Source organism: Oryzias latipes, chromosome 6 (genome assembly GCF_053564925.1).
Source record: "Oryzias latipes strain Hd-rR chromosome 6, Olatipes_Hd-rR_3.1".
NCBI lineage: Eukaryota > Metazoa > Chordata > Actinopteri > Beloniformes > Adrianichthyidae > Oryzias > Oryzias latipes.
Genome location: NC_136242.1, coordinates 18,745,203 through 18,768,470, shown reverse-complemented (window position 1 = coordinate 18,768,470; position 23,268 = coordinate 18,745,203). Strand labels below are relative to the sequence as shown.

At 38.7% G+C, this 23,268-nt stretch overlaps 3 protein-coding genes across 7 annotated transcripts in view; all 3 read right to left on the bottom strand.

Moving 5' to 3' along the window:
• Positions 1-154: 154 nt before the first annotated feature.
• On the bottom strand, positions 155-10,694 carry hps5 (HPS5 biogenesis of lysosomal organelles complex 2 subunit 2). 4 transcript variants are annotated; one of them, XM_023955734.2, is made up of 23 exons: positions 10,490-10,694; positions 9,492-9,604; positions 9,204-9,314; positions 9,065-9,129; positions 8,781-8,973; positions 8,443-8,573; positions 8,030-8,245; positions 7,892-7,963; positions 7,715-7,803; positions 7,188-7,366; positions 6,689-6,847; positions 6,181-6,340; positions 5,389-5,506; positions 4,877-5,023; positions 4,729-4,797; positions 4,067-4,623; positions 3,616-3,736; positions 2,457-2,606; positions 2,262-2,381; positions 2,030-2,143; positions 1,841-1,947; positions 669-954; positions 155-542 (listed from the first exon to the last, which is right to left on the bottom strand). In XM_023955734.2, exons 2-23 carry the CDS (start codon positions 9,597-9,599, stop codon positions 482-484), a joined length of 3,333 nt encoding a protein of 1,110 aa, XP_023811502.1. In that variant the 5' UTR covers positions 9,600-9,604; positions 10,490-10,694; the 3' UTR covers positions 155-481. The 4 variants fall into 4 exon arrangements, with proteins under 4 accessions (XP_023811502.1, XP_078804787.1, XP_023811501.1 ...); XM_078948661.1 differs by having other exon boundaries at positions 10,377-10,491; XM_023955733.2 differs by having other exon boundaries at positions 7,892-8,245; positions 10,490-10,683.
• Positions 10,695-10,821: 127 nt separating this feature from the next.
• gtf2h1 (general transcription factor IIH, polypeptide 1) lies at positions 10,822-16,790 on the bottom strand. Its single transcript, XM_004069585.5, has 15 exons — positions 16,359-16,790; positions 15,981-16,149; positions 15,703-15,895; positions 14,799-14,964; positions 14,620-14,713; positions 14,268-14,417; positions 14,089-14,168; positions 13,847-13,980; positions 13,677-13,764; positions 13,510-13,598; positions 13,167-13,284; positions 12,101-12,191; positions 11,832-11,947; positions 11,600-11,692; positions 10,822-11,523 (listed from the first exon to the last, which is right to left on the bottom strand). Exons 2-15 carry the CDS (start codon positions 16,132-16,134, stop codon positions 11,437-11,439), a joined length of 1,653 nt encoding a protein of 550 aa, XP_004069633.1. The 5' UTR covers positions 16,135-16,149; positions 16,359-16,790; the 3' UTR covers positions 10,822-11,436.
• A 3,512-nt stretch (positions 16,791-20,302) lies between these two features.
• The window catches only part of LOC101166869 (uncharacterized), a 30,764-nt gene continuing 27,798 nt past the window's right edge, over positions 20,303-23,268 (bottom strand). For both annotated transcript variants that reach the window (XM_023955726.2, XM_078948654.1), the window contains exons 47-48: positions 21,333-21,456; positions 20,303-21,184 (exon numbers count right to left, since the gene is read on the bottom strand). In XM_023955726.2, the coding sequence (XP_023811494.2) occupies positions 20,524-21,184; positions 21,333-21,456 (785 nt within the window). In that variant the 3' untranslated portion in view covers positions 20,303-20,523. The remainder of the gene's footprint in view (positions 21,185-21,332; positions 21,457-23,268) is intronic.

Here is a 23,268-nt window from a genome sequence, read left to right as displayed (position 1 = left end):
AGAAAACACCGTTATATTCCATAATCATGTCCAAAACTTTCTCAGTTTTTGTGATCTTTTAAGGGCTACAGCATAAAAAAAAACATGGTAGTAAAGCACAAATTATTCATATTTACTGGAGATTTTTTTAACACATTAAAAAAACAACAAAATATGAGGGTTCATTCAGACTTTTATTTAAACATACAACATTAAGACATTTCACACAATCAATACATTTTTAGAATTTATTTAGTCTTTGTTCATAAAGATAAAATATTTAATGTTTTATTGTTAGTGCTTAAAAACCAGGGTTTTTGTTAAAAAACAAACAACTTTGGGATGTCAAACACATTAAACAGAAAACACTGTTGTTAAATACTTGTTTTGTTTTTCTACTGGCTTTAAAAGGCATCACCGACTTAATGAAAGCTTTCATGTTTGAAGGAGAATGAGAGAAAACATCCATGATGTATTAGTTTTACTTTTTAGTTTATAACCTTTAGGCATGTTGAGACCAGAGGAAGCGGTCACAGCGCTCCAGCATGGTTTGAATCATCGCCCTAAAGAAAAAACACAGCAAATAAAAAATCTTTGTATTTTAAGATCATCTTTGATATGCCACTTCTAAAACATTTTTCATTAGTCTTCACTAATCAGACAACGGAGCTTTGAAGGTGAAAACCCACCTCTGCCTCCTCTCGGTGACCCTCAGCAGCTCACACACCAGTTTGGAGTGAGGAGAGAGGACTAGCTGGACTCCGCATTCCTCCAGCATCGACAGGGCGCGGTCCGGACCGGCTGTGCGGGCCAGCATGAGGGTGAGACTTTCAGGACTGATCCTTCCTTCGCAGTCAGTCGAACAGCTGCTCCCGTTCACACCTGCGGCTTGCTGGGAATTTGCTGCAATGTCATGGTGCTGCTGAGACAGCTGGATCAGCAGCTTCCATTCTTCCATAGTGTGGGGTTCAACACCTGGAATAATTTAAGAATGCACCCCAAACATTAATGAGACTAAAAAAATCCACAAGATTTCTTGTCATTAAATAGCAAAGATTTAGTGTGAATTGATCATCAACTCAAGCTCACTCATTTCTCAAATATGTCCCTTAATACTGGCTGGGTCTGCTGACATAAATAATATTTCAATTTAGTCAGCAGATTAGTTAGATTACACAAATATTCAGCTTCCCTGCTTTTATTCTAACCTCAACAGCTCTAATCCCACTTAAAAACAAAAAGTAACCGAGTGCACATACATAAAAGTGCACTATGCTCTTTCCATCCTCACTTTGGGATGTTTATCAGAAAAGGATCAATTAGAAATTTAAAAGATGAGGATAAGAACCCAGACTGCAAAAGTCAAAAGCTGCAGAAATACTGTGCAGACAATCTTACAATGCTGGGTCTCATCAACTCCCAGCAACATAAAATGCACCAGAAGTCTCTAAAACAATGAATAGTTAATGTACAAACATGATTAAAAGTTCATCCTAATATAATAAGATTGATAACCTATGAGATTTGTTTTCTATTGGAATTCTCATGGATTTGTGTTGCCTTAACTTAGCGTTGCATGGTTACAAGAGACTTTTTTTTCCCTTTAACATTTAGGAAATTTTAAGTTGATTTGATTAAATCTAATCAACCCTCATGACTCAGACTTTATTCCATTTTATTTATAAACGCAATTGAGTTTGTTAAAATCGAAAGTCTGATGACAGACCTTTTGGACTAAATATATTAGTGTTTTTTTTTTTTTATTCGAGTACTGTTTTCAGCCATTTCAGTTGCTTCAATATTTATTTATATATTTTTTTAACCAAGGTTTGCATTAAAAGTTTCATGGCAGCAGGTTTACCATCAGGTTCCTCCAACAGGGTGATGTCGTCCAGCTGACAGATGGCTGAGAAGGCTTCAGATCGATGCTGCAGCTCCTTGCACAGATGGAGGTAGCCAGTCCAGTACCTGTCAACACATTTTTGTTTGAAATGACTGCAGACCTCACCTCTAAATATATTCCTGACAATGCTTTGAAGTTTGGAATTACCCATGACTCCGACACATTTCGGCCATTTTTTGCTTGGAGGAATAATCTGCAGGCAGGCGGATCAGCAGAGAAAGAAGTCGTCCATAACCCCAAGGGAAACAGTGCGAGTGCCACCTTCAGCAGAACGCAGTCATTTACACCAACACTTATTCTTGTTCTACAGCTTCACAGCTCGTGATGTGGCTACAGCAAAATCTAATAAATGCACGAATAAATGTATAGCATTGTTAACCTTGGCTGTCCATTAGGATTCAGTGTGTCACAGTGTTTAGGTGCATCATGGGTAAGAGCCAGCTCCAGCCAATCCTCTCTCAGTGACTCAGGTTCAAGTAGGGACTGCAAAAAGTGTAATCTGGCAGAGAAAATACTCTAAGATTTAGAATATAGAAGAGTTTGGGGTTTTTCCATAGAATCATTGAAGCTGTACCTGTTCTCCTCGGGTCTGGACTGCACCAGATTATCCAGGTACGCCAGGAAGTGGCTTCGGTCAGCCATAGCCACAACGTCAGCAGGAGTTATGGTGGGGTAGAAGTGGGAAAAGGAGCGCACAGCTGCCTCCCCGTGCTTCTCATACAGCCTGGGTGACAGGACAAACGGTATTTTAATCCTACAACCCCAAAATTCTCAGACAAATGGACAGTTTTACACTTTTTTAGTTGTCCTTTAAGCACAGGATTCATCACAGTGGGTACAGCCATTGTGTTTCTGAAGCAAATTTTTTAAATAAATAGCTGCAGCCAGAAGCCTCCTTTTTAGGCCTTTTATTAGGTACTAAGATTTTTTTTTTTAAAGTCCCACTCCAGTCATCCACTGATCAATTTAAAAAGTGTTCTGAGAGGTCATTTATTTATGATTGTGCTGTTTTTAACATAAATCCCAAAACCTGTGACGTTTTCTAGTTTCTGCAGAACGGCAGGAGTTCATCAGAAATTACTTCCTCTGCACCAACAGTCCCGCCCATCCGTCCACCCTATTTCCCCATCATTCCTTTGTTTACATGGCCTCCCACTAACTTACAGCCCCTCACAACCCCATATAACATTACAGGTTCAACAAAACTACCGAGCAGTATTGGAGCTATCCAGCAGTTTTGAGCCAGATATCAGCTCAGGCGAGGAAAACAAAGACGTACATGAATCTATTTGTCTGCAAGTGGATGCATCACGATGGAGCAGAGCAAGAAGCTTGAAGCTTGCGGTTCTAGGTCTTATGCCTCACCTAAAAGGTTTTTCTGATGACTTTTTCCCATCTGTTCCTTATTCACAACAATTTCAATAAATAAATACTAAGACATACAATTTCAAGATTAATTATTTTTATACATGTCCTCCATCATGAGAAAAATGCCACAAGAACATGTTAAAAACACCAAAAACATCATTTTCCACGAAGTAGTTCTGTAAATAAATCGCCTGCAGCCTCTTGGCTTTGGATTTAAGTATGAATTCAGCTCACTTAATAGGTATAAGCTTAACAACTATAAAAACCATGCTACCATGTTCACAGCAAAAACTTATACTTTTGTCTAAGTTGTTAATGTCTTTTGTCCGTGTTGGCGTTTATAAAAAATAAAAGCTGATGGTGACCTGTGCAAATGAGCAAGCAAAAGAGGAGCTTTCCACGGCTGCAGTTCTCTCAGACTGCGCAGAGATTTGAGCAAATCCTTTTTCTGAATGACCTCCACCACATTACTGGTCTGAGTGAGCTCTGAGGAGAAGAACAACGACAATTCTGTTATGCAGAAAAAAAAATTGAAATAAAGCAGTATGTTCATTTAAAGATAATAAAACAAAATAATAAATAAATAAGTTTCCTCCACTCCAGTTGATGTGAGCGTGGCAAAGTGCCACCTCTTTTTTTCTTAATCTTGTTTAATGTATTAAATTGATTGTACAAACATGCTAAACATATATTAAGTTGGTTTTACTGTAAAAACAGATAAAAGTCTTATCTACTTACTGTCTTTCTTTGAGAATGGAGTAAATTAGAAAATGAAAAAGACAAGTACAGTCGCTCAGTTCAGAGGTATTTTCTCACCAAACATGGCCTCCATGAAGGAGCTCCTCACATCAGGCTGCTCCTGATAACACAGCAGACACATTCTCCGCACGCGCTCGTGGTCCAGCAGAAAGAAGTAGCGTCGCAGAAACGTTTTACACTCCACTCCTCCTTTCTGCTTTTTAAAGCAGCTTAGCTCAGTGTAGACAGTAGCTAACTCAGTGAGTTTGGATAGCAGCTCCGATGGGATAGGCACAGGCGGCATCACTCGGAGAGTCTCTGGAGGGCTCCCACATACGATAACTTCCTCACTAAAGTCGGATAGCTGCTGGATCTCACACTGGTCAACTTTTTCTTCAAGCTCTGAAGACTCCCTGCTCTCCACTGTAACAGTCTCTGAAGGTTTCCCTGGTTCTGACAGGAGGTTTAAAGTGCTGCTTCTCCCCAGCTCTCCTCCATTCTGGTTTGATTCACTCACAACAGCTGATCCGAGGTTAGAAGGTCCTAAGATTCGCTCAAGAACTGGCAGCCACTCCAGCAGGGCTTCTGCCAAGTGAACTGGATCTAGTAACACCAAAGGATCTTGTATTTCTGAGCTAATGTCAAAAAACATTAAGACAAAAAAAATAGGACACATTTGTTACAACTTCAATAGAAAAAACAAAACGGTTATTCAATCTTGCAGAGCATCACATACTTACAAAGTTCGCTCTGTAGCTGACCAAAGTTCTTGCATGTCTGCCTCCTTGTTCAATATTTCATCACAAACTCTGAAATATCAACCGTGACTGTCTTAATTCTACCTAATCTTAAATTACAAAACAAACAAAAAAAGCACACTCAACTTACTCATTCTCCATTTCATCAGAGTATGAATTGACGATGGTCGATGTTTCTGCTTGTCCGCTCTCCTTAAACTCAGGACGCTGAAAGAGCTCAGAGTTCATCTGGAGGGTGTTGATCTTTTCCGTTGTCTTCTTGACGAAACTAGAGACACTGGGAGGAACAGAAAATAATCTAAAGGCAAGTTTTGCTACATTTCAGGGGACAAAACGGCTTCAGATGAAGGACAAAGTAAATTTCAAAAACATTGATTGGGACAAAACTTGACACATGTAACATCAAAGATGAACATCCTTTCAGTGGCAGAAAACTGTGCTTTTGGTAAAAAAGAGGAAGTGAACTGCTTGAAAACACAGCTGCACTCGACTTTCGGTGCTTACAGAGAAGAACAAAACATCTAACCGGAAGAAAAACCACAAATATTTCTATTTGCACTGAAAAAGCAACTTGTGCATGGGTCTTCTATTTAAACCTGGATGCAGCTGGGTTTTATAGTTCTCTTTGGTTCTTTAATTCACCTGTCTTTGACGGCCTGCAGCGCGATGCGAGGAGGTTTGGAGCGGAATGAAAGTGGGAGATGAAACGGCAGCCCTTGCTCTGATCGGTCGGCCTCCGTGCGCTCGCTGCTCTGTGGATCTTAGTAAAGATGGAGGCGAGAGTGGGAAGAAAAACAGATGGATGGAGTACTGAGGGGAGCGACACGAGGCAGTGGAAACGATGAAAGTGAGCGGAGAAAACATGCCAGACAACACTGCAGGGAAAATGGACACAAAATGCTGTACAATGCAAATAATCGTGACATGTGATGGAAAAAAGAAAAAGAAACAATGCCAGCATTTTGACAAAGTACAGATTTTATTAGTTAAAAGTAAGTAAAGAGAACCATCAAATGCACATATCAGCACAGCAAGATTTGTGATTAAAGAAAAAGCAAACAGAGGCTAATTTTTAAATTATTATCAGTTACTTATATAATTTGATATTCTAACAAGTCAAAATAGTGTTCCTCCTTTAAGGTATTTAATTTTTTTTTAAGTTTCAAACTGACAATAACTTTTGCTTTAAAATCACTAGAATTAAGCTTTAAAGTGCAAGCGTAAAATTAAGCAGATAAATTATTAATAAAAAAAGAAAAAACATGTAAAGAGAAACAAAAACAAAGAGGTCTTGTGTTTGATTTAGTATCACTCAAAGTTTTTAGAAAAAACTCCCAACAGAACGCTGATTTAATAAGAAATTGAAAAAAAAATGTCTGCAAACTAAATAAATAGCAACAACCTTGCTGACCCCTCTGTCATTCAGTAACTTACCGTGATCAGGCTGATCCTCTTCTGGCACAAAGCTGAACTCTTTGAGCTGCTCCTCTTCACACATGGACTGATTCATGAGGGAGCTCGTCTCCTCATCCGACTGACTTCCTCTGCGGCTGATCACACGATAGATTCCACAATCCAGGACATTGAAACTCTCCTTAAAAGACAATGTTTTGAACATCCCTAATTAATAACAAAAAGTTGCACTCTTTAGTCTCAGTTGTATTATAAGGATGACAGAAACGTTTTCATTTCAACAGTAAAATTTTGCCCTAAAGAATGATTTAACTTTAAACATCTTCACAACCACCTCTTATTAAAAAAGTGAAATACCTTTTTTTTTTTTTTTATTTCTTCACCTACATTTTTGAATTGTTAAAACCAACTAAAGAAAAACATCAATGGCTGACTCGTTACCATGGTAATCTGCCACAGAAAAAGGTGTACATTTGGTTTTAAACCACGTTTTTCTGTTCCAACAATTATTGAAGGCGTTCTTTCTTACATGGGAGGAGATGCTGCTTCTGCGGCTGCTGGAGGCGGAGTCCAGAGGCTCCAACTTTGTGATGACTTCCTCTAGCTGGCCAATCAGCTCTGAGTGTGTGCTGGGACTGAGCTGAGACTTCAAGTGTTCAAGGCGGTCGATGGGAATGGACTTCCTGGCCTGGATTCAACAGGTTGGATTAATAAATGTTCAAGCCTTAGAGCCTCAGGCAAACCATGTCATTTCTAAAGCAGGGAATGAAAACATAAACACACGGCAGTATAGCTATGACTCATTAAGTACAATAAGCTGGATCAAATACTGATGTGTTTTTGTATTGTAAAAAAGTAAAACTTAATAAAAAGGATGAACTCATTGATTACAAAACAGTTTACCAATCAATTTTAATAGTTTCAATTTTTGTGGTTTTTACATAATAAACCCAGAGAAGGCCGATAACTGATGACTCTGCACGAGACTATGCTAGTTAGCCTTGCATCATCAGCTGAAGCCCTCTTACCCTGCTGGTGGTGATTACGTGCTGGAACATACAGGCGACGGTTGCAGCAGGAACCCAGGACTCCCTGCGGAGCAGACGCTCAACGCAGCGATCTGCAGACAGCATGGACAGGTGCGAGAGACGGCCGTTGCCATGGAGACAGAAGAGCTCACCTCTGTAGACCGCAATATCCATCAAATCTAATACAAAACATAGTAGGTTAAGGTTAAATATTACTGACAACACTTGTGCTATATAGTCATATATTTTATTGAAACATATTTTTATACTTAGTCACCTAAACCTTAAGTCTTGCACTTTGCTGGACAGTCGTGCAATATATATCACTGCATACTTGGACTAAGAAAATTTTAATTTGGAATAAAAAAATGAATTGAAATGTACCTTTAGTGGTTATTAAATAGAGTTTTGGGATATTTTTGCAAAAATATATTTTTTCACATCTTTAAAAGAATAAAACAGCACTTATGTGGCTTCTACACTCCTCCAGTCTGCTGTTAAGTTACAGTAGAAATCATCTCATCCACCTTTGACTTCAGTCCACAGAAGCACTTGTCCATTCTGAGGTATGAAGACATAAATGGCTGAATCTGTCCAGGTCAACAGGTTTTGGTCTCTGTGCACATAAATTAAAACATCAATTAGACAAATGATGGACTCACAAAAATGTGGTTTTATAAAATGCTAGTAAAAGCTTAGATTACCCAAAGAGAAGCAGTTTAGGAAAGGCCAGCGACTGTGGAGTCCTCTGCTCTGGACTGTAGCGTGGCTCTTCTCTACAGGAAGAAAAACAAATACAGTAGGAAGAACAAAAACAATCGAGAGACAAAGGAAAAACTTGCCTGTAAGTGATAAGAGGAAGTGGAGGACATGCTAGTAACTGTTTGAACTGATGGGTACTCAGAACTTCTCCATTAAAATTAGCCTCCCATATTCTGGAACCCGGCCGAGCACAGTACAGCAGAGGAGACTGGCCTAATAACCCCTTGCTGTGTGAGTAAAAACAGGCGCCGTACTCCCCGTCGCGCTCTTTATTTCCAACGCGCCAGAACTTCTCCCTGAGGGCAGCCAGAGATCAATCATTATTTACGTTTAAAACATAAGTAAACTAAAAAAAATGTATTTAGAGATTAGGATGTTTTAGGTCATTTTTCCAAATGGGACGAGCACATTGATGAGCATTCATTCTCCAGGAATCCTTTGAATAAGCTCCTCCCTCATACTTTCCACAGTAGTTTGCCAAGCTGTCACTGACCTCTCTGTGTCAGCGAGGTAACAGCGACTTAAGGATGACACCAGCAGACGGCCATCTTGGCATCCAAGCTGAACAACTCTGGAGTCCACAGTGGTGACAGTCTGCACCGGGAAGATGACAAATGCTGATCCCTACAAACAAGAGAATACAGCATGAATACAAGTGAAAATCAAGTAAAGATGGCAGCACCAATAATGTTTTTTGGGATAAAGACAACACAGCAATGATATCCTGATTACTAACACGCTTGCAAACTTATTGTAAATATAAATACAAGTTACTGGTAAAACTTTTTTTTTTCTTGAGTATTTTTGTTTGGAACACTCTAAGGTCTTAACCTTGCCGAGTTTAGAGGATCCTGCCCGCAGAGACGTCACTTTTCCTCCAGAGTCTCCCACAAAGACTCGGAGTGTACTGGTGTCCCAACAGAGCGCTGTGATGGTCTGACCTCTGTGCTCCCACGACACGCTGACCCTCTCCGGACGACCTCGTCGCTCCAAATGCAGCTCCCACACCACGACCAGACCCTGGCTGGATAAGCACGAGTCATGAGGGCAACACAAGGAAAATACGACCAAAGCAAGAAAAAAAAACAGTAGCTTTGCTTTATTAACAAACTAACCTTGTTGCAACAGCGACAAAGTCTTCGTCGTGAGGGCAGCAGGCCACATGTGCAATGGATCCCTCCTGAAAAAGTTGTTTTTTCTGTAAACCTTTGATAAGACTTACAAAAAAAATATGTTTCTAGTATAATTGTAAACCTTATGAGTGAGGATGAGCTTTTGTTTCCAGTCCTCCTTCTGAATCAGGTGCAGGCCTCCAGCTGATGTCCCCAATGCCAGCCACTTTCTAGATACTGCCAAGCAAGTGCACTGAAACACAAGAGAAACTCCCTTTACTTACAAGAATAACTTCATTCTTGCATTTTTTCTACAATAACTACAAGAAATTAATCTTTAAACACTAAAATATAAATTAACACACATGTATCACATATTATTTAATCTGAAAAAAACAAACATCTGATGTGACACAGTGGCAAAGCCTACCTTCAGCCTGCCTGAATCCAGCCGTAGAGCAGAGAGAAGGGGATCAAGGCAGTCAAACTCCGCCAGCACATGGCTGTGGTTCTCAGGCACAACTGGAATCAGGGTCATCCTCACTGATGGTCAACACACAGGTTCATTAGGCAAGCAAACCCCAAAATGCAAAAAAAGCAAAAGGACTGTAGGATGAAGTCCTAGCAACACCACAGCCTTCAGGCAGCTGTGCCTTCATCACATGACGACTGTCAAAAGTGCATCGACCCTTCTAAATTAACCAGTCATGACTTCACTTTACACTGCAGCCTAAAAAAAGGGGTAAAAACGGCAATCGGAAGGGATCCAAAATTATTATAGCAGCAAGTTTTATAAAGTTCAAGTAAACAGTAGCGTTAGAAATCATCATGCCACCATCAAACATGCACTTTTCACGAGTATTTTAATGAGAGTTGAAAGAGGAAACAACTATTATGTTAAGGTGGTTGAAAAGTCAGTACAATATTGACTATGTAGGCGTTAAATCTGAAAAATAGATAAATATGTTGTATCTAGCAGGAGAAACGTCAGCAAACGCTTCACTCACTGAAATAGCGATGAATGATTTATTAATCGCAATGACTTCGTTGTAATTCTTTTGAAAAAGAGTTTTCTGTTTACACTTTGAGGTGAAGGAGTCACGTTTGAAGACACAAAAAATGAAACAGACTGACTCACACACACACACATTAACTCTAAATTGTTAACAACATTGCTTGCTAGCCTCCGTTACTAACTGCCGCTGCTCTGCTGTGTAGGTCAAGTGACAGAGAAACAAACCCCAGCTGCTAATTAGCAATTTACGCCACGACTTTGCCCCACACAGTCAAAAAATTAAAATGATCGAAACCTCACCAGCGGCAGCATTAACGCATTTTGAGTAAAAAAATAAAAAGTGATAACAAATTAGCCTTTAGCTAGCATTCGAAACTTAACGTTCTCCTTCGTTTAATGTTAGCTTGACTTACCAACCGGAAGGGGTGACGCTTGAGTGTTACCGCCTGTCAAACAGTGCTTATTGCGATTTTTACATCCCCGCTTTTGTAGATTTTGTGGAGGCAAGCAGCGGTGAAGCCCACGCCAGACCCGTGACAGAAGCACTCAGCTGATGAGAGGGAGGGGAGGAAGAGGGGCGGGCATTTCCTGAAAGCCGCGTGCCTCTGGATGGGTTGTCAATCATTCAAGGATCTAAGGAGCCCATTCAATCAATACAGACGCAGGAGAGAAGCTACAACATCTGATGCTTAAAACTAAAGTGGACATAACTGGATTTTAGGAGTCAATTAGAAAATAGACAGCATCAACAAAAACCTCACTTTATTTCTGTATTCAGAACAGACATGTAATGAAAACATAACAAACCAGTGCTGGTGTGATTTGAACACACGCTAATGCACAAGAGTATGAAATATCTTAACAATATTGCTTTATTCTTGCCCTTATCTGCTTCAGATTTCCTTTAACACTGTTCCATGTGCTCAGATGGGCTTTTTGACCACCAGCCTCCTCCTGCTGCTCCTTGCATTCCTTAAAATGGTTTTGGCCATCTTCTTGTTGCACCTTACACCTTCAACTGTTGTCCTGAGAGACGTGTTCAGCTGCAATTTGGTCATTTAACGCCTGCTTCTCTTTCTTTTTCAAAGTCCCACTTAAACGTTACCAGCAGAGATTCTTTAACCACTTAGAAAACACACACAAAAAAGCATGAAACTAATTACAGTAATTTGTGACCGAGATGCAGTTTGTCTCTGTGGAACGATCAGGGGTTTGAAGCAGCATCTCTATATCACTAAGCCCTTAGGAACTATGTTCTGTTGGGCTGGGGTGTGCAGTCTCCTCACAGAGGTCCTGAGGCCTTCACTGCATCATCTGTCTACATTTCGTCTCTCCCGTGTTCTCGAACCACGAACACAGGTCAGGTTTTCCTCATCATCCGACGAGTTTGCCAGATGTGGAACTTGCTGTAGGCGGTCTGCAGCATTTCCTCCAAGTGCCCAGTGAGCTGTGGGAATGCCAGAGATTATACAAGCGTCACTCACATGAAACATGAAGTCATCTGCCAAACGGTTGATACTCACATTTGTACCTAAATACTGGCGCTGAAGCTTCTCTTTGAAAGGAGACAGCTTGGTCATCTGAAATCTTTCGAGGTTTGACTTCATTTTTATCACCTGGCAAAACAAAAAGCAAGAATGAGCTTCATCGTTTGTGAACGTCAAGGTTACATTTCTGTCATTAAATAGAGCAAATTGTGCTTCAAAATCTGGAAGATTAGGAAATATGCAGATGGTTTTAACATAGAGTAATTACCTTGTCCTCTAAAAATGATGTATTTACAGGAAAACAAGACCAGAAGTGTCTCAACAACTCTCCAGCAGCTACATAAAGATGTTTCAACTCCCCTTGAATGTCAGAAGGGACCATCTCTGTAGAAGGAAGAAAGGTGTTGCTGTTTTGTTCCCCAAAACTTTTTATAAAAATACATAATAAAAAAAAAAAGAATAAAACTTTTCTAAATGATTCCATCACCAGTGAAAACTACAGATTTTAAATATCGGAACTCTGCGTGACAAACGTACGATTTATGGCTTGCTGTGCTCCCCCCTGCATGAGGACACCCCCTGGAGAAAGCGCTGCAATAGCAGAACTTGCTGCAGTGCTGGACATTACCTGCAAAAAAGAAATACTGCAGATTAACACATTTATAAGTCAAATAAAATATCAATTACTTCAATTAGAAATCACAAAAAGCATATTAGTTCATTTTAAAGTAATATAGAAACTTTCATAATTTCTAGATCCCTTTAAAACCTCCACCAGCGTGTGAATGTGTGTGTGACTGTAAAGCGCTTGGCGCCTTGTAGGTAGAAAAGCGCTATATAAGTATACGCCATTTACCAAAACACCTAAAAATAATAAGGAAGCAGTCAGGATAATACGTCACAGATCTCTCCATATGATTCATTTTATTGTTTAACTTTGAAATGCAAAATTGCATAAAACCAACTAAAAAGGAGATTTAATCTTGAAAAAAATATATAACCTCAGTGCAGACTGTGTAAATAGCATCCATGGTGTGTCTTTGCTGTAGCAAGATGGAAGATTTAAAGTGAAGGAAACTGAATGCACCAAGACACAGAACAGCTGCCAAACCAGATTTATTGTTCATAAAATAAGAATATTCTGACAAGTGAGAGAAACATAAGAAAGAAATAATGAAAGAAGTGTGAGGAATATCAAGGACTGAAAGCAGATCGAGTTCTGTTCAGGGAAGTGCAGCACTATAAACTACCGTACATGGACTTTAAACAGAATCATTTTTAGTTTTAAGCCCACTGATAGGAAGAAAAACCTCATGGGTTACAAAGATCTACTCAGCAATCAACCACTGCTGAATCACATTGTTTCTGGTTAGATTGGAAGGCAATCTCTAATAATAAATGAGGACAGACAATCATAGGAAAATCTGTTTAAAGCATACCGAGAGCAGGGCGACTAATGGACCGACGAGCAGTTTAGCTTGAATAAAAACGCAAGGTGGGGATTTTTAAAAAGAAAAATGTACAGACCGCTAAAGTGTCTGAGACGGCAAAAGAAGAAAGAATTACCCTGTAAACGTTCACAAAAACATAGTAATGATCTAACCTGAGTAAGATTGGGTTTGTAATGGGCCATCTCATGCTGGATACAGTTCACCGCATTAATGATGTCTTGGCTGGTGGTATACTTCTGGGACTGCAGTGGGACAGGACCATGGGCATACCTTATTCAAAAACAAAACATGAGGTCAACTACATTGGCATCTTAAATCATTTTGCAGTTTGATACAACTATTCTCAATTACTTTGCATCCCGACATTTGATCAAATTCAAAGGAAATTTTGGTTTTATATAGGATGGAAAATTGTATGTAGTGTTTTTGTATCCGATAGGATTATATAGCCAGGAAGAAAAAAAGTTGCTAGACTTAAATCCAGACATACTCCACCTGTCAGACTTCTTAAGGTTTAATGCAACCGTTTTCCGTTTGCTTTCCCTTTGTAGATCCTCATATTCTATGGCTTCTTGCAATTTAACCTTAGAAAGCATAAAAAAACAGTTGAGTGAGAGAAGGAAAACCGCACTTTCTAGTAACGGTGCAGTAAAGACACAAACCTTTTTCACAGGAGGCTGAAAGAAGTCCGAATCTCTGGAGTTTCCATCTGTGCTGCTCGTCTCACTGGCTTGGTCAGCAGGCACCTCACTTGAAAAAAATGAGGAGTCAGTGAAGGGATGACGACAAAAGCAGCTTGCTTTTTAGTTTAGATGAAAATGTTGGCCTTTACTTCTTGCGTGAGCCTGCTGCCAGGACCATGGCACTGTGATGGTTGAACCGCTTTATAATGGCAGCATTGCTGCTCTCCTTCACTGTCTTGTTTGTGTTGGAAGTTGAGGGCAGTGCTTGTTTTATTCCGTAACCCTGGGGGAAAAAAAGATGTTAGGCTTTGCTGCTAAAAAATTAAATGAAACAAGCCTTAACTCAAATGATTAAGAGATAATATTGATGTGGTAGCAATGACAAACTGACCTCATCTAAGGTTTTATCCTCCAATGACAACAGGTCAACCAAAGGATTCTTCACTCCTTTATTTACAAGAGACATTAACCCTACAAAAGAAAGAAAGTCACTTGATCTTGTGGTTTTGTTTTATTTCTAAATAAGTGACAGTATCAAGAAAAAAATAACACAAATTCTAAAATGTTTACCTTTTTCATCTTGTTTGGCACATTCTGAGAAGATATCTTGTGTTCCTGTGTTGATGCGGTCTCTATGAAAATAATGGGACTGGAAAAAGCGTGTCCAGAACTCCTTCTCAGTGAGGCTATGTGGCACATTTTCACTGTACTTCTGCTTCACTGCAAGTATAGATCCACACGAAAATATTTAGTCAACAGGAACATCAGCTGCACATTTCATGAAGAAAATGATGAGGCCACAATGCCTCTATGAGTTTGTTTTTTCCTTTCTAATTTGAATCTAAAGCTAAACAAATTTTGCAGAGACCTTTTTTCTTAAGTAAAGCTTTAGTGTTTATGGGACGTATTTGTAACTGCTTACCTGCAGGGTATGTTCTGAAGATGGATTCAATGATATCTGTTGTCAAATTATATCTCAGACCATTACAGCCATCGGTCTGGGGTCGAATGTCAGCCTGTAGAGCACATACAAGATGTGTGTTAAAGTACAGCTGCATGTAGCTAGTTAAAGCGGAAAACTGTCCAGTTCAGAAAACTTACCAGAAATGCTCCAGATATGCCCACTTCCTGTTTGTTGGAGTAGGGTGCGGGCTCTGAGTTATTTAGACCCCCTAATCTGTTGGCCCAGAACTCCTCAGCACTGATCACTTGGCTTACAACAAGGTCTTTGTAAAGCTGGAAAAGCACTGGATCCTCTTGAAGCATTCTGCAGGATTCAAATGTTACAAACGTGAGTTCAGACATTTAGAGGACAAAGGAGTAAATAACCCAGGCCCAAATAAATTCTAAAACGACATGAATTTACATCAATTTCACCCCTGGCCTTTGATTTGAAAATAAGAAACACTTATAATGCATGAATTTTCAGTGTTTTTATTTTCATCAAATCATGTTAAGACAATCGATCATTTGTGCTCACTTATCAATTTAAAATTAGTCTCATATTTTAGGATATATCCCTTAAATAAAAAAAAGTATATTTTCATCATGTCAATATGCAATCTTTTTATTAACAAAAAAACTGTAAGTGCAATTGCTCAGACTTATTTTATTACTGATGATGGTCAAGTCAAGATAACCAACTGAGGTTCATGGATTCCACAGACTATAATAGGGCTGGGGAAGACATTCAAAGTGACACCATTAACACATACTTGGTATCAATCATATATAATGATTTTCTTCCCAAGACATGGAGAATGTAACCTTGCAGTGCCATTAATAAAAAAATGATAAAAGTGTGAGTATAAGTTACCATGCTAAATAAGTTAACAGTGGAATAATGGCAAACACTTTATGTATTGCCTTGAAGTTATGAGGTGTTCCATGTTGAAGGCTTAAGTCTACAACATGAAAGTATTATTATTGTTGCCAATCATTTACACATGAACTTTTGAGACTCTGACTTCAATTAACACATAAAAATAGGAAAAATAGCTCTGACCTGTTTTTTTCCTCCAGTTCTTTATTGGCTTTCTTCTTGAACTTAGGCAGTAGCTGCTGCAGCAGCTCCTTGGCAGCTTCTCTGTCTTTAAGTGCAGTGCTCTCATTGGCAAAGTGGAATGTGGTGCTCTCGCCTGTATGAAGGACCAATTGGAGCTGAACTTTGGCTTTGCCATCAGGGCTGATCTTCTGACCTGTACAACAATGCAACATGTAAACACACTTTGACATGATACCATTTGAGGACTGCTTGTTGTTTAAAAGGCACCCAAGACTCACAGCGGATGTCTGAGTACGGGTGACTGACTGTAAAGCGGTCTTTGCCTTCTGGACCCCAGGCTATTCTTTCAGCCATCAGGTAAAGTGTGCCATCCTGCTTCCTCTGGCGAACCTTTTTTACCACCAGCAAGACCTCCTCTGACAGAGATGCCATGGCTCAAACAGGCACCTAAGAAAACAGACGGACACACGTGACGTAAGCAACTGGGTCCTAAAACTTGCGACAAACAGACTTAACTCTTCAAAGATATGTATAATTTTTAAAGAAAGACCTTCCTATCATTATTGATCTGCAGCCAGATATAAATTACATAAATTCAGCAACATCAGGGAACCATATGACTGAAGGATGTTGACGACAAAGAGATGTAAGCTTACTGTACGAGGTGCTAAATCGTCCAAATCCTCCCACGCAGCATTAGAAAGTCTTCACACGTGCATTTCAAGACGCGCTGTAAATTTGTCCTTAGTTACATAACGCTAATACGATTAAAACACAAGTAAATAAAGAGAGCTAACCAGACTGACGTTAGCTAAGTGAAGAAGAAGAACGTAAAACCCAGAAGTCGGCAACAAACTTACTATACCCAAAAAATATATCAGCCTTTCGAAAAATACATTTTGGCAAGTACACACGTTATCTCAACATACTGTAAATGAAACTAAACTAACTATAAAACAGATTATTTTGTACAAAACCGTAGCTGTTCTGACAGTGAACAATCTGACTTCAACGCCGACATAACTGCCGAGTAGTGTGTTACACTGAAAATCCTCCGGAAGAAAATGTAACAACAGGCGCAAGTTCCTCTTAGTGTAGTCACAGGAATCGTGCAAAGTAAGATAAATCCTACTTTGGCACAGCACTGGAACCGAATCAGAACTGCAAGCCACACAATTTAAAAAAAGAAGAAGAAAAAATAAACAAATAAAATAAAATCAATACACGTGACGTAAAACAAAATAAAAGAGAAAACAAAATTATTCTTTTGGATCAAGACAGGGGTGTAACTCATTTTGGTTCGGGGGCCACATTCAACCCGTCTGATCTCAAGTGGGCTGGACCAGTAGCGTAAAGGCAAAATAAAGCTTTATTCTTGTTTTTTTTACCCAATTGGAAAACATGCCTCAACCAACATGGTAGCCTGATCATTTCTTATTACACGTTCATTCACAGAGGCCAATGGATCTTAAATAAAATTAATTTCACTTTAAAAAATATTGGTTTATTCAATTTTATACAGACTGAATATTTTAAACCTGACACTGAAGCAATCCTGATAATAAATTCAAGAGGGGCTACAGAAAAAAATTATACATCTTCCTAAAATGTAAACGTCCAAACGATGACAAAATTACACTAAATCAAACTTGCAAACATTTGTGAACATAAGAGTTTTGTGGCAACACATGCCTTCATCCTGACCTTTGATGAAGCGCCATCAGTGACCAAAATTACTTCATGTGACCAGTTCACTCCAACATTGTCCAGCACAGTAACTAGAGAGCTGACTATGTCATCAGTTGTTGTTGTGTCCATCAACTCCAGAAACTACACTGTGACGGTCTCTTCAACACCTCTAATAAATATGCACAGCTGTACATATCTGTGATGTTGGTGTTTTCATCAATAGTGACTGAAAATACAATAAATTACTGGATTCCTTCATATGGCCGGCCATGTTTCCTCAGAGATCTTGTGTCTGGAGTCGTAATTCTTGACAGACTCGTGTTTAAGGTCAACTGCTTTTTGGGAACAATACTTCTGCAGCCTTCAGCATTTTTCAATAAGTTCATCATCAGAAAATGGTTTGGATGTTTGCTCTTATTTGTTTGCAATAAGGTAGCTAGGTGTCACTGCTCCATCACTGACGTCACGGCTTCAGTAAATCCAGATGGTTATTTATCGGTCCAGCTAATAGTTGCTAAATCTTTTTTTTTTCTTAACTGCAAATGGTGAAACTTTTCTTTGTGGAGAGTTTCATAGTGGTGCTGAATGTTATATTCTTTCAGCACTGCAACCTGTTGATTACATACTAAGCATGCAGGTTTGCATTCAGCTCCGTAAAGAAATCAAACGCTTTCCATTTCCTGGAAAGCTCAGGACTTCACTTCAACCTTTCTTTTCTTTTTGACAAAATTTTGGTCATTAGGGTGTCACTACAGATCATCCTTCAGTGATGAAGCTCACAGGGAACCCAACTACTGCCTACCCAGACACAGAGCTCTTAGTTTTCGTTTTTGACACGTGCAGAGTTATGTTGTTTCACCTGTTAATCTTTTCCTTTGCTCCCCCTAGTGGCGGAATTGCGCATTTCCGTTATTTCTTTAAAAATTCATAACTCGCCACAGGAATGGACTAAAAACTTGCTTTCTTTTTTAAACATCCTTATGATTTTTACTCTTCATGTGTGGGCCGGACTTAACCACCTGGCGGGCCGGATACGGCCCGCGGGCCGTATGTTTGACACCCCTGGATTAAGGGATGCTGCTCACTTTATTTCTACCTGAATAGTACTTCCAATCGTAATTAGGGAAATCCCTATTTTCTTTTGCTTGTCGTAACTAAATAATGTATTTTTAAGGTCTTCTCTTAGAAAACAGCTTGGTCAATGGCTCCTCCTCTGCAATACTTACCTTTTCAAGGCAATATCACAGTTATGGACACAGAAGCCTATACACTGGACTCTCTGATACGATTTATTAGACTCTGACATGGAAAAAAATATAGGCAAAAATTCAATTGACACAATAATCAGAGTTTACTGAGTCCAAGTCAAGCATGCAATTGTGCAGGAAAAAGAGATATTTCTTCTAGAGATATTGCCCTTGGTAATTCCTAAAGCAAAAAAACATGAAAAAAACACCTAAAAGTGTATCAAACCAAGACATATATTTTTATATTATGTGAAAAGCTGGGCCTTCTCACTATTAACAGCATTACACAGTCAATGCTTGGTGCTTCCTCAAATAGAATTTGTCACATGCCCTGCCCCAGGTCCACCAGTTTTGACAGAAGCCCCGCCCCTCTATCTCGACAAAGGTTTTTGAAAGGTCTATCGTTTGTAATAAAATCAAATTAGGAAAATTAAAGAGCCCTGAATATGAAATTCAAAAGAAAAAATGAAAAATGTACCATCAAATTGGTATTTTGTATGCACAAATTTATGTTTTATGGCCACAATTCAATCAAATAGTTCATGGTCACAAATTAGCATTTCTATTAGCATTTTGTGGGCACAATTTAAAATTGTGTAGTTACAAATTAATAGTTTGTGGACAAGAATTTTTATTGATCCAAAAACTAGTAATAGTAATGGAAGATACTGAAATGCTAATTTGTGTCCATAAATAACTGATTTGTGCCCATAAAATGCCAAAAATAAAATAAAATAAAAAAATAATAATAATAATTTATGGGCACAACAGCTAATTTGTGGGTGCAAAATGCTTTTATGTGGCCACAAATATTACAATTTTTGTTTGGTAAAAAGGACAAAAAAATACTAATCTGTAGTCAAAAAAATTCTAATTTGGGCTTGCAAATTTATTTTTTGTCCCACAAAATGCAAATAAGATGGTAATTTGTGGACACAAATAACTAATGTGTGTCAACAAAAAGGTGATTTTTACACACAAAATTTGAATTTGTGCCCACAAAACACTTTTTCATGGCCCACAAATTATACATTTTTTAATGTCATGTCTAAGTCTCCTTAAAATTTAAATAGTATTTTAGAAATTTATTTACACTATTTTTTGTGTTTGCTACAATACTTTTTTTAAATTTTCTACAATTTGCAGCAAGAAAAAATCAGTTTGTCAGAGAAAAAGTTGAAAAGAAAAAGAACAAATTTAATTGTGATCTAACTCAGACGGAGATTGTGCTAATGTTGTCAATAGTAAACATTCAAATCAGTCATTGTTATTTGAGGAAAAGGTCGGCGCAGCAACAGCTGCATAGATGGCTGAAATTCAGTGATCCTGCAATTGCTGTCATGCAATTTAATCAGTGACCAGATGAGGGGATCAGAATGATGCTTGAGAGGGGCAAGATGGAATGACTGTGCGTCACTCAGGACTTGGTCTTTTTTGATCTACAAGAAAACACGTTTTTCTCGTGATAATGTTATCACAAGAAAATGGACACAAAAAAAAAAGAAAAAAAAGTAAGTTAGGTTGTTTTCGGCTTTCATACATTTTGTTGCTTTATTGGCTTTTATTTTTAAGTCTGGATTCAACAATGGCACTTTTAATGTTAGTGATTTAATCAAAACACAACCTTAGGGGGTACCATTTGTTAGACAAAAACACACAAGAGATTTTCTTTTGATTTGCTCTTTAATGACATAGTAGAGAAAAGTTTGAAACATTACATTTTTAAATGCAACAAAAAAAAAAAAACTTAACAAAACAGAGAAAGCCCCGAATCCAGGTTTGAGAAGTTAAAATAAAATCAGACCCAGCACGGTTGTGCTTTTTTGTTTGCAAGAGTAGAGTTGCTAGACACAAAAGTCTGAGTTTTTTGGTCTGATATATGGTTTTAATTATGGTCATTATTGTGCTTAGATTTCTTTCTTATTTCTTCTTGCCCTCTTTCTTCCTTCCCCTCTTTCCTCCTTCCCTCCCCTTCATTATTGTTTTCCTTCCCCTCTTTCTTCTTTCCCATCTCCTCATTCTTTTCATTCACCTCTTTCTTCCTTCCCTCCCCCTTTTCATTCACCTCTTCCTTCCTTCCCTCCCCCTCATTATTGTTTTCCTTTCCCTCTTTCTTCCTTCCCAGCTCCTCATTCTTTTCATTCACTTCTTTCTTCCTTCCATCCCCCTCATTATTCTGTTCCTTCCCCTCTTTATTCCCTCTCTCCCACTCATTCTTTTCATTCCTCTCTTTTTTATTTCTCTCATCCACATCATTCTTTCTCTTTCCCTCTTTATTCTTCCCCTCTTCCTTTTTATTATTTCTCTTCCTGTATTTATTCTTCCTCTTCCACTCTCTGTTCTTTCCCTTCCCCTCATTCTCCTCTGTTGACATGTCGTCCTCCTCTTCACATTCTCCATCTTCACAGCCACACTCTTCCACCAAAATGTAGGTGTGACTCTGCTTATTGTCATCAGCACAGATCATCTCCACAGTCTTATTACTGGTGGCCAGTTCTTTACAACAGGAACAAGAATGCATCATCATGTCATCCTCCACTGAATACCTGCACGCCAGACACACAAAGAAATCCAGTGTTTAGAGCAAAATAAACCATACACCTTTTTAAGTTACTCTTGATATTAAAACAGAATTGGCAAATTAAATATAATTGATTACTTCATAAATATTTAGTACATTGGCATTAGTCTTACTTTGACCAGGAGGCTCCACAGGATCCCTCACAGGATGTGAGCTCCACTGGTTCAATTGATTTGCAGTTCCCTTTCACCAGGAAGGTGGTGGTCCTGTTCAACTGACAGCTGTAGCGAGGAGTACCTGTGAAGAAAGTATCTTTACTAGGACCAAACAACTGCAGAAGATTCTTCATTCCAGAGACCTTTGGGGATTCAGAGTTGTGCCATGTTGTTCAGTAAGTCTTTTGTGCTTCTGTTTAGAGTCCCACTCTGCTTATCTTTTGATCCATTGTAAAATCATTCCCAGTGGTCTTTTAATTATTATGCCGTAATTACACAAAATTAAAATACCAGTGTTGTTTTCTAGAACATAGTATCTGCAGAGCGGCAGTAGTTCATTTGAAATTTGCCTTTGAGTTGTGGGCAGGACTACTGGTGTAGTGTAAGCCTTCCCTGACATCCTGTCATTTCTTTGTTAACACTCTCTCCCACTAGCTTACAGCCCCTCACAACCCCAACCTAACATTACAGGTGCAATAAAAATGGCAAGCAGCTATCCAGTCATACAATTTTAATCCAGATCCCAGCTCAGACGAAAAAACAAAGACGTACATGGTCTGCAAGTAGATGCAGAGGAGGGAGCTTGTGGTCCGCCGACTGTAACTATGTCCCTATTTCCTTTTTCCAATGGCATTTTTTCATCTCCTCCTTATTCACAACAATTTGAACAAAAAATACTCAGAAACACATGTTTAAGCTTAATTTTCTTAATATATGTCCTCCATCATGAGAAAAATGCCAAAGAACGTGTTAAAAGCGCTTTCAAAGCAAAATCATCTGATACTGATTTGGAGAGGTGAAAAGCTAGTAAAACCTGTTAATAATCCTGTGACAAAGGCTGTTGCATAAGTGTGTTTTATACTTTGATTATAAGGGAACAGAAACTCTGAAAACTTGGTGTCTTGGTTTTAAAATGTAGTACTTTTATTAAAACTCCAAAATCTCAATGTACTGCTTTCCTGTTTTCATTTCTGCTCCTTTTAAAAGCACAGGAAATTATGGGTCACTATTTAACCCTGTACCCAGTTTTCACGTCTTTACAGCATCAAGCTTCATGTTCTCCTTCACTAAATCCTAATTGTTTTCCTGAAGACATCCTTCCTGGCCTTTGCATCCTATAATAAACCTTTTAAAGCGCTGGGATGCAGGGCAGTTGTTCTACTTTTTTCCCCCGTGACTTCAATTAATCTGATTATTCTTACAAAGGTACATTATACCCCATTACTCATAAATGTTGCTAAATCAAAAAAGAACTCAAACTAAACAGGAAAACTTTAACATTAAAAGGAAAACTATTTTCTTATATTTTAATTCTCAGACAACTAAAGATAGTAGACTTTCAGCCCTTTTCTTCTTATCTTGACTTAAGTTGGCTCCTTTGTGACCCTATCCTAATCATTCCCCATCAGCAGTGAACTGCAATGGTAAAGCCCTTTAAGTTCGATCCCAGAAGTGTTTCATTCATTCATTCATTCATTCATCTTCTAATCCGTTTTTTTTCCATTTCGGGGAAATAAGGGCCTGTCCCGGCCTTTCCCGGCCACTTGAGGACGAAGACAGGGGACACCCTGGACAGATCGCTAGTCTGTAGCATCCCAGTAGTTTTTATGAATTCAGTTTTTGTCTGAATCTCTGATAGATCAAGACGAGATTACTATGTCTGGTTGTGTTGGCATCTAATTTTTCTCAGTGCTGTACCATCTGTCCATTTCACACCAGTCACAGAGCTGTAGCACATCTGTCCTCCATGATGCTATAAGTTGACAGAAAGGGAATTTTTTTGCATATTGACAAAATGTATAAGATGTCAATAGATTTATCCAATCTAAAATATGGAATAGGGATCAAACATTAGTATATTGGGCACATCCATACAAACTTAAACTGACTTACA

Excerpts from the sequence above, each read along its gene's own strand:
- hps5 (XM_023955733.2), bottom strand. The coding sequence starts at position 9,599 with ATGACCCTGATTCCAGTTGTGCCTGAGAACCACAGCCATGTGCTGGCG. Across the intron at positions 2,607-3,615 it reads TTGCTTGCTCATTTGCACAG|GCTGTATGAGAAGCACGGGG; the intron begins GTCACCATCAGC and ends CCTGTCACCCAG. Across the intron at positions 2,382-2,456 it reads TCCAGACCCGAGGAGAACAG|ATTACACTTTTTGCAGTCCC; the intron begins GTACAGCTTCAA and ends TTTCTCTGCCAG.
- gtf2h1 (XM_004069585.5), bottom strand. The coding sequence starts at position 16,134 with ATGGCATCTCTGTCAGAGGAGGTCTTGCTGGTGGTAAAAAAGGTTCGC. Across the intron at positions 14,965-15,702 it reads GAACTGGAGGAAAAAAACAG|AATGCTTCAAGAGGATCCAG; the intron begins GTCAGAGCTATT and ends TGAATCCTGCAG. Across the intron at positions 13,285-13,509 it reads AACCTTAAGAAGTCTGACAG|GTATGCCCATGGTCCTGTCC; the intron begins GTGGAGTATGTC and ends TTTTTGAATAAG.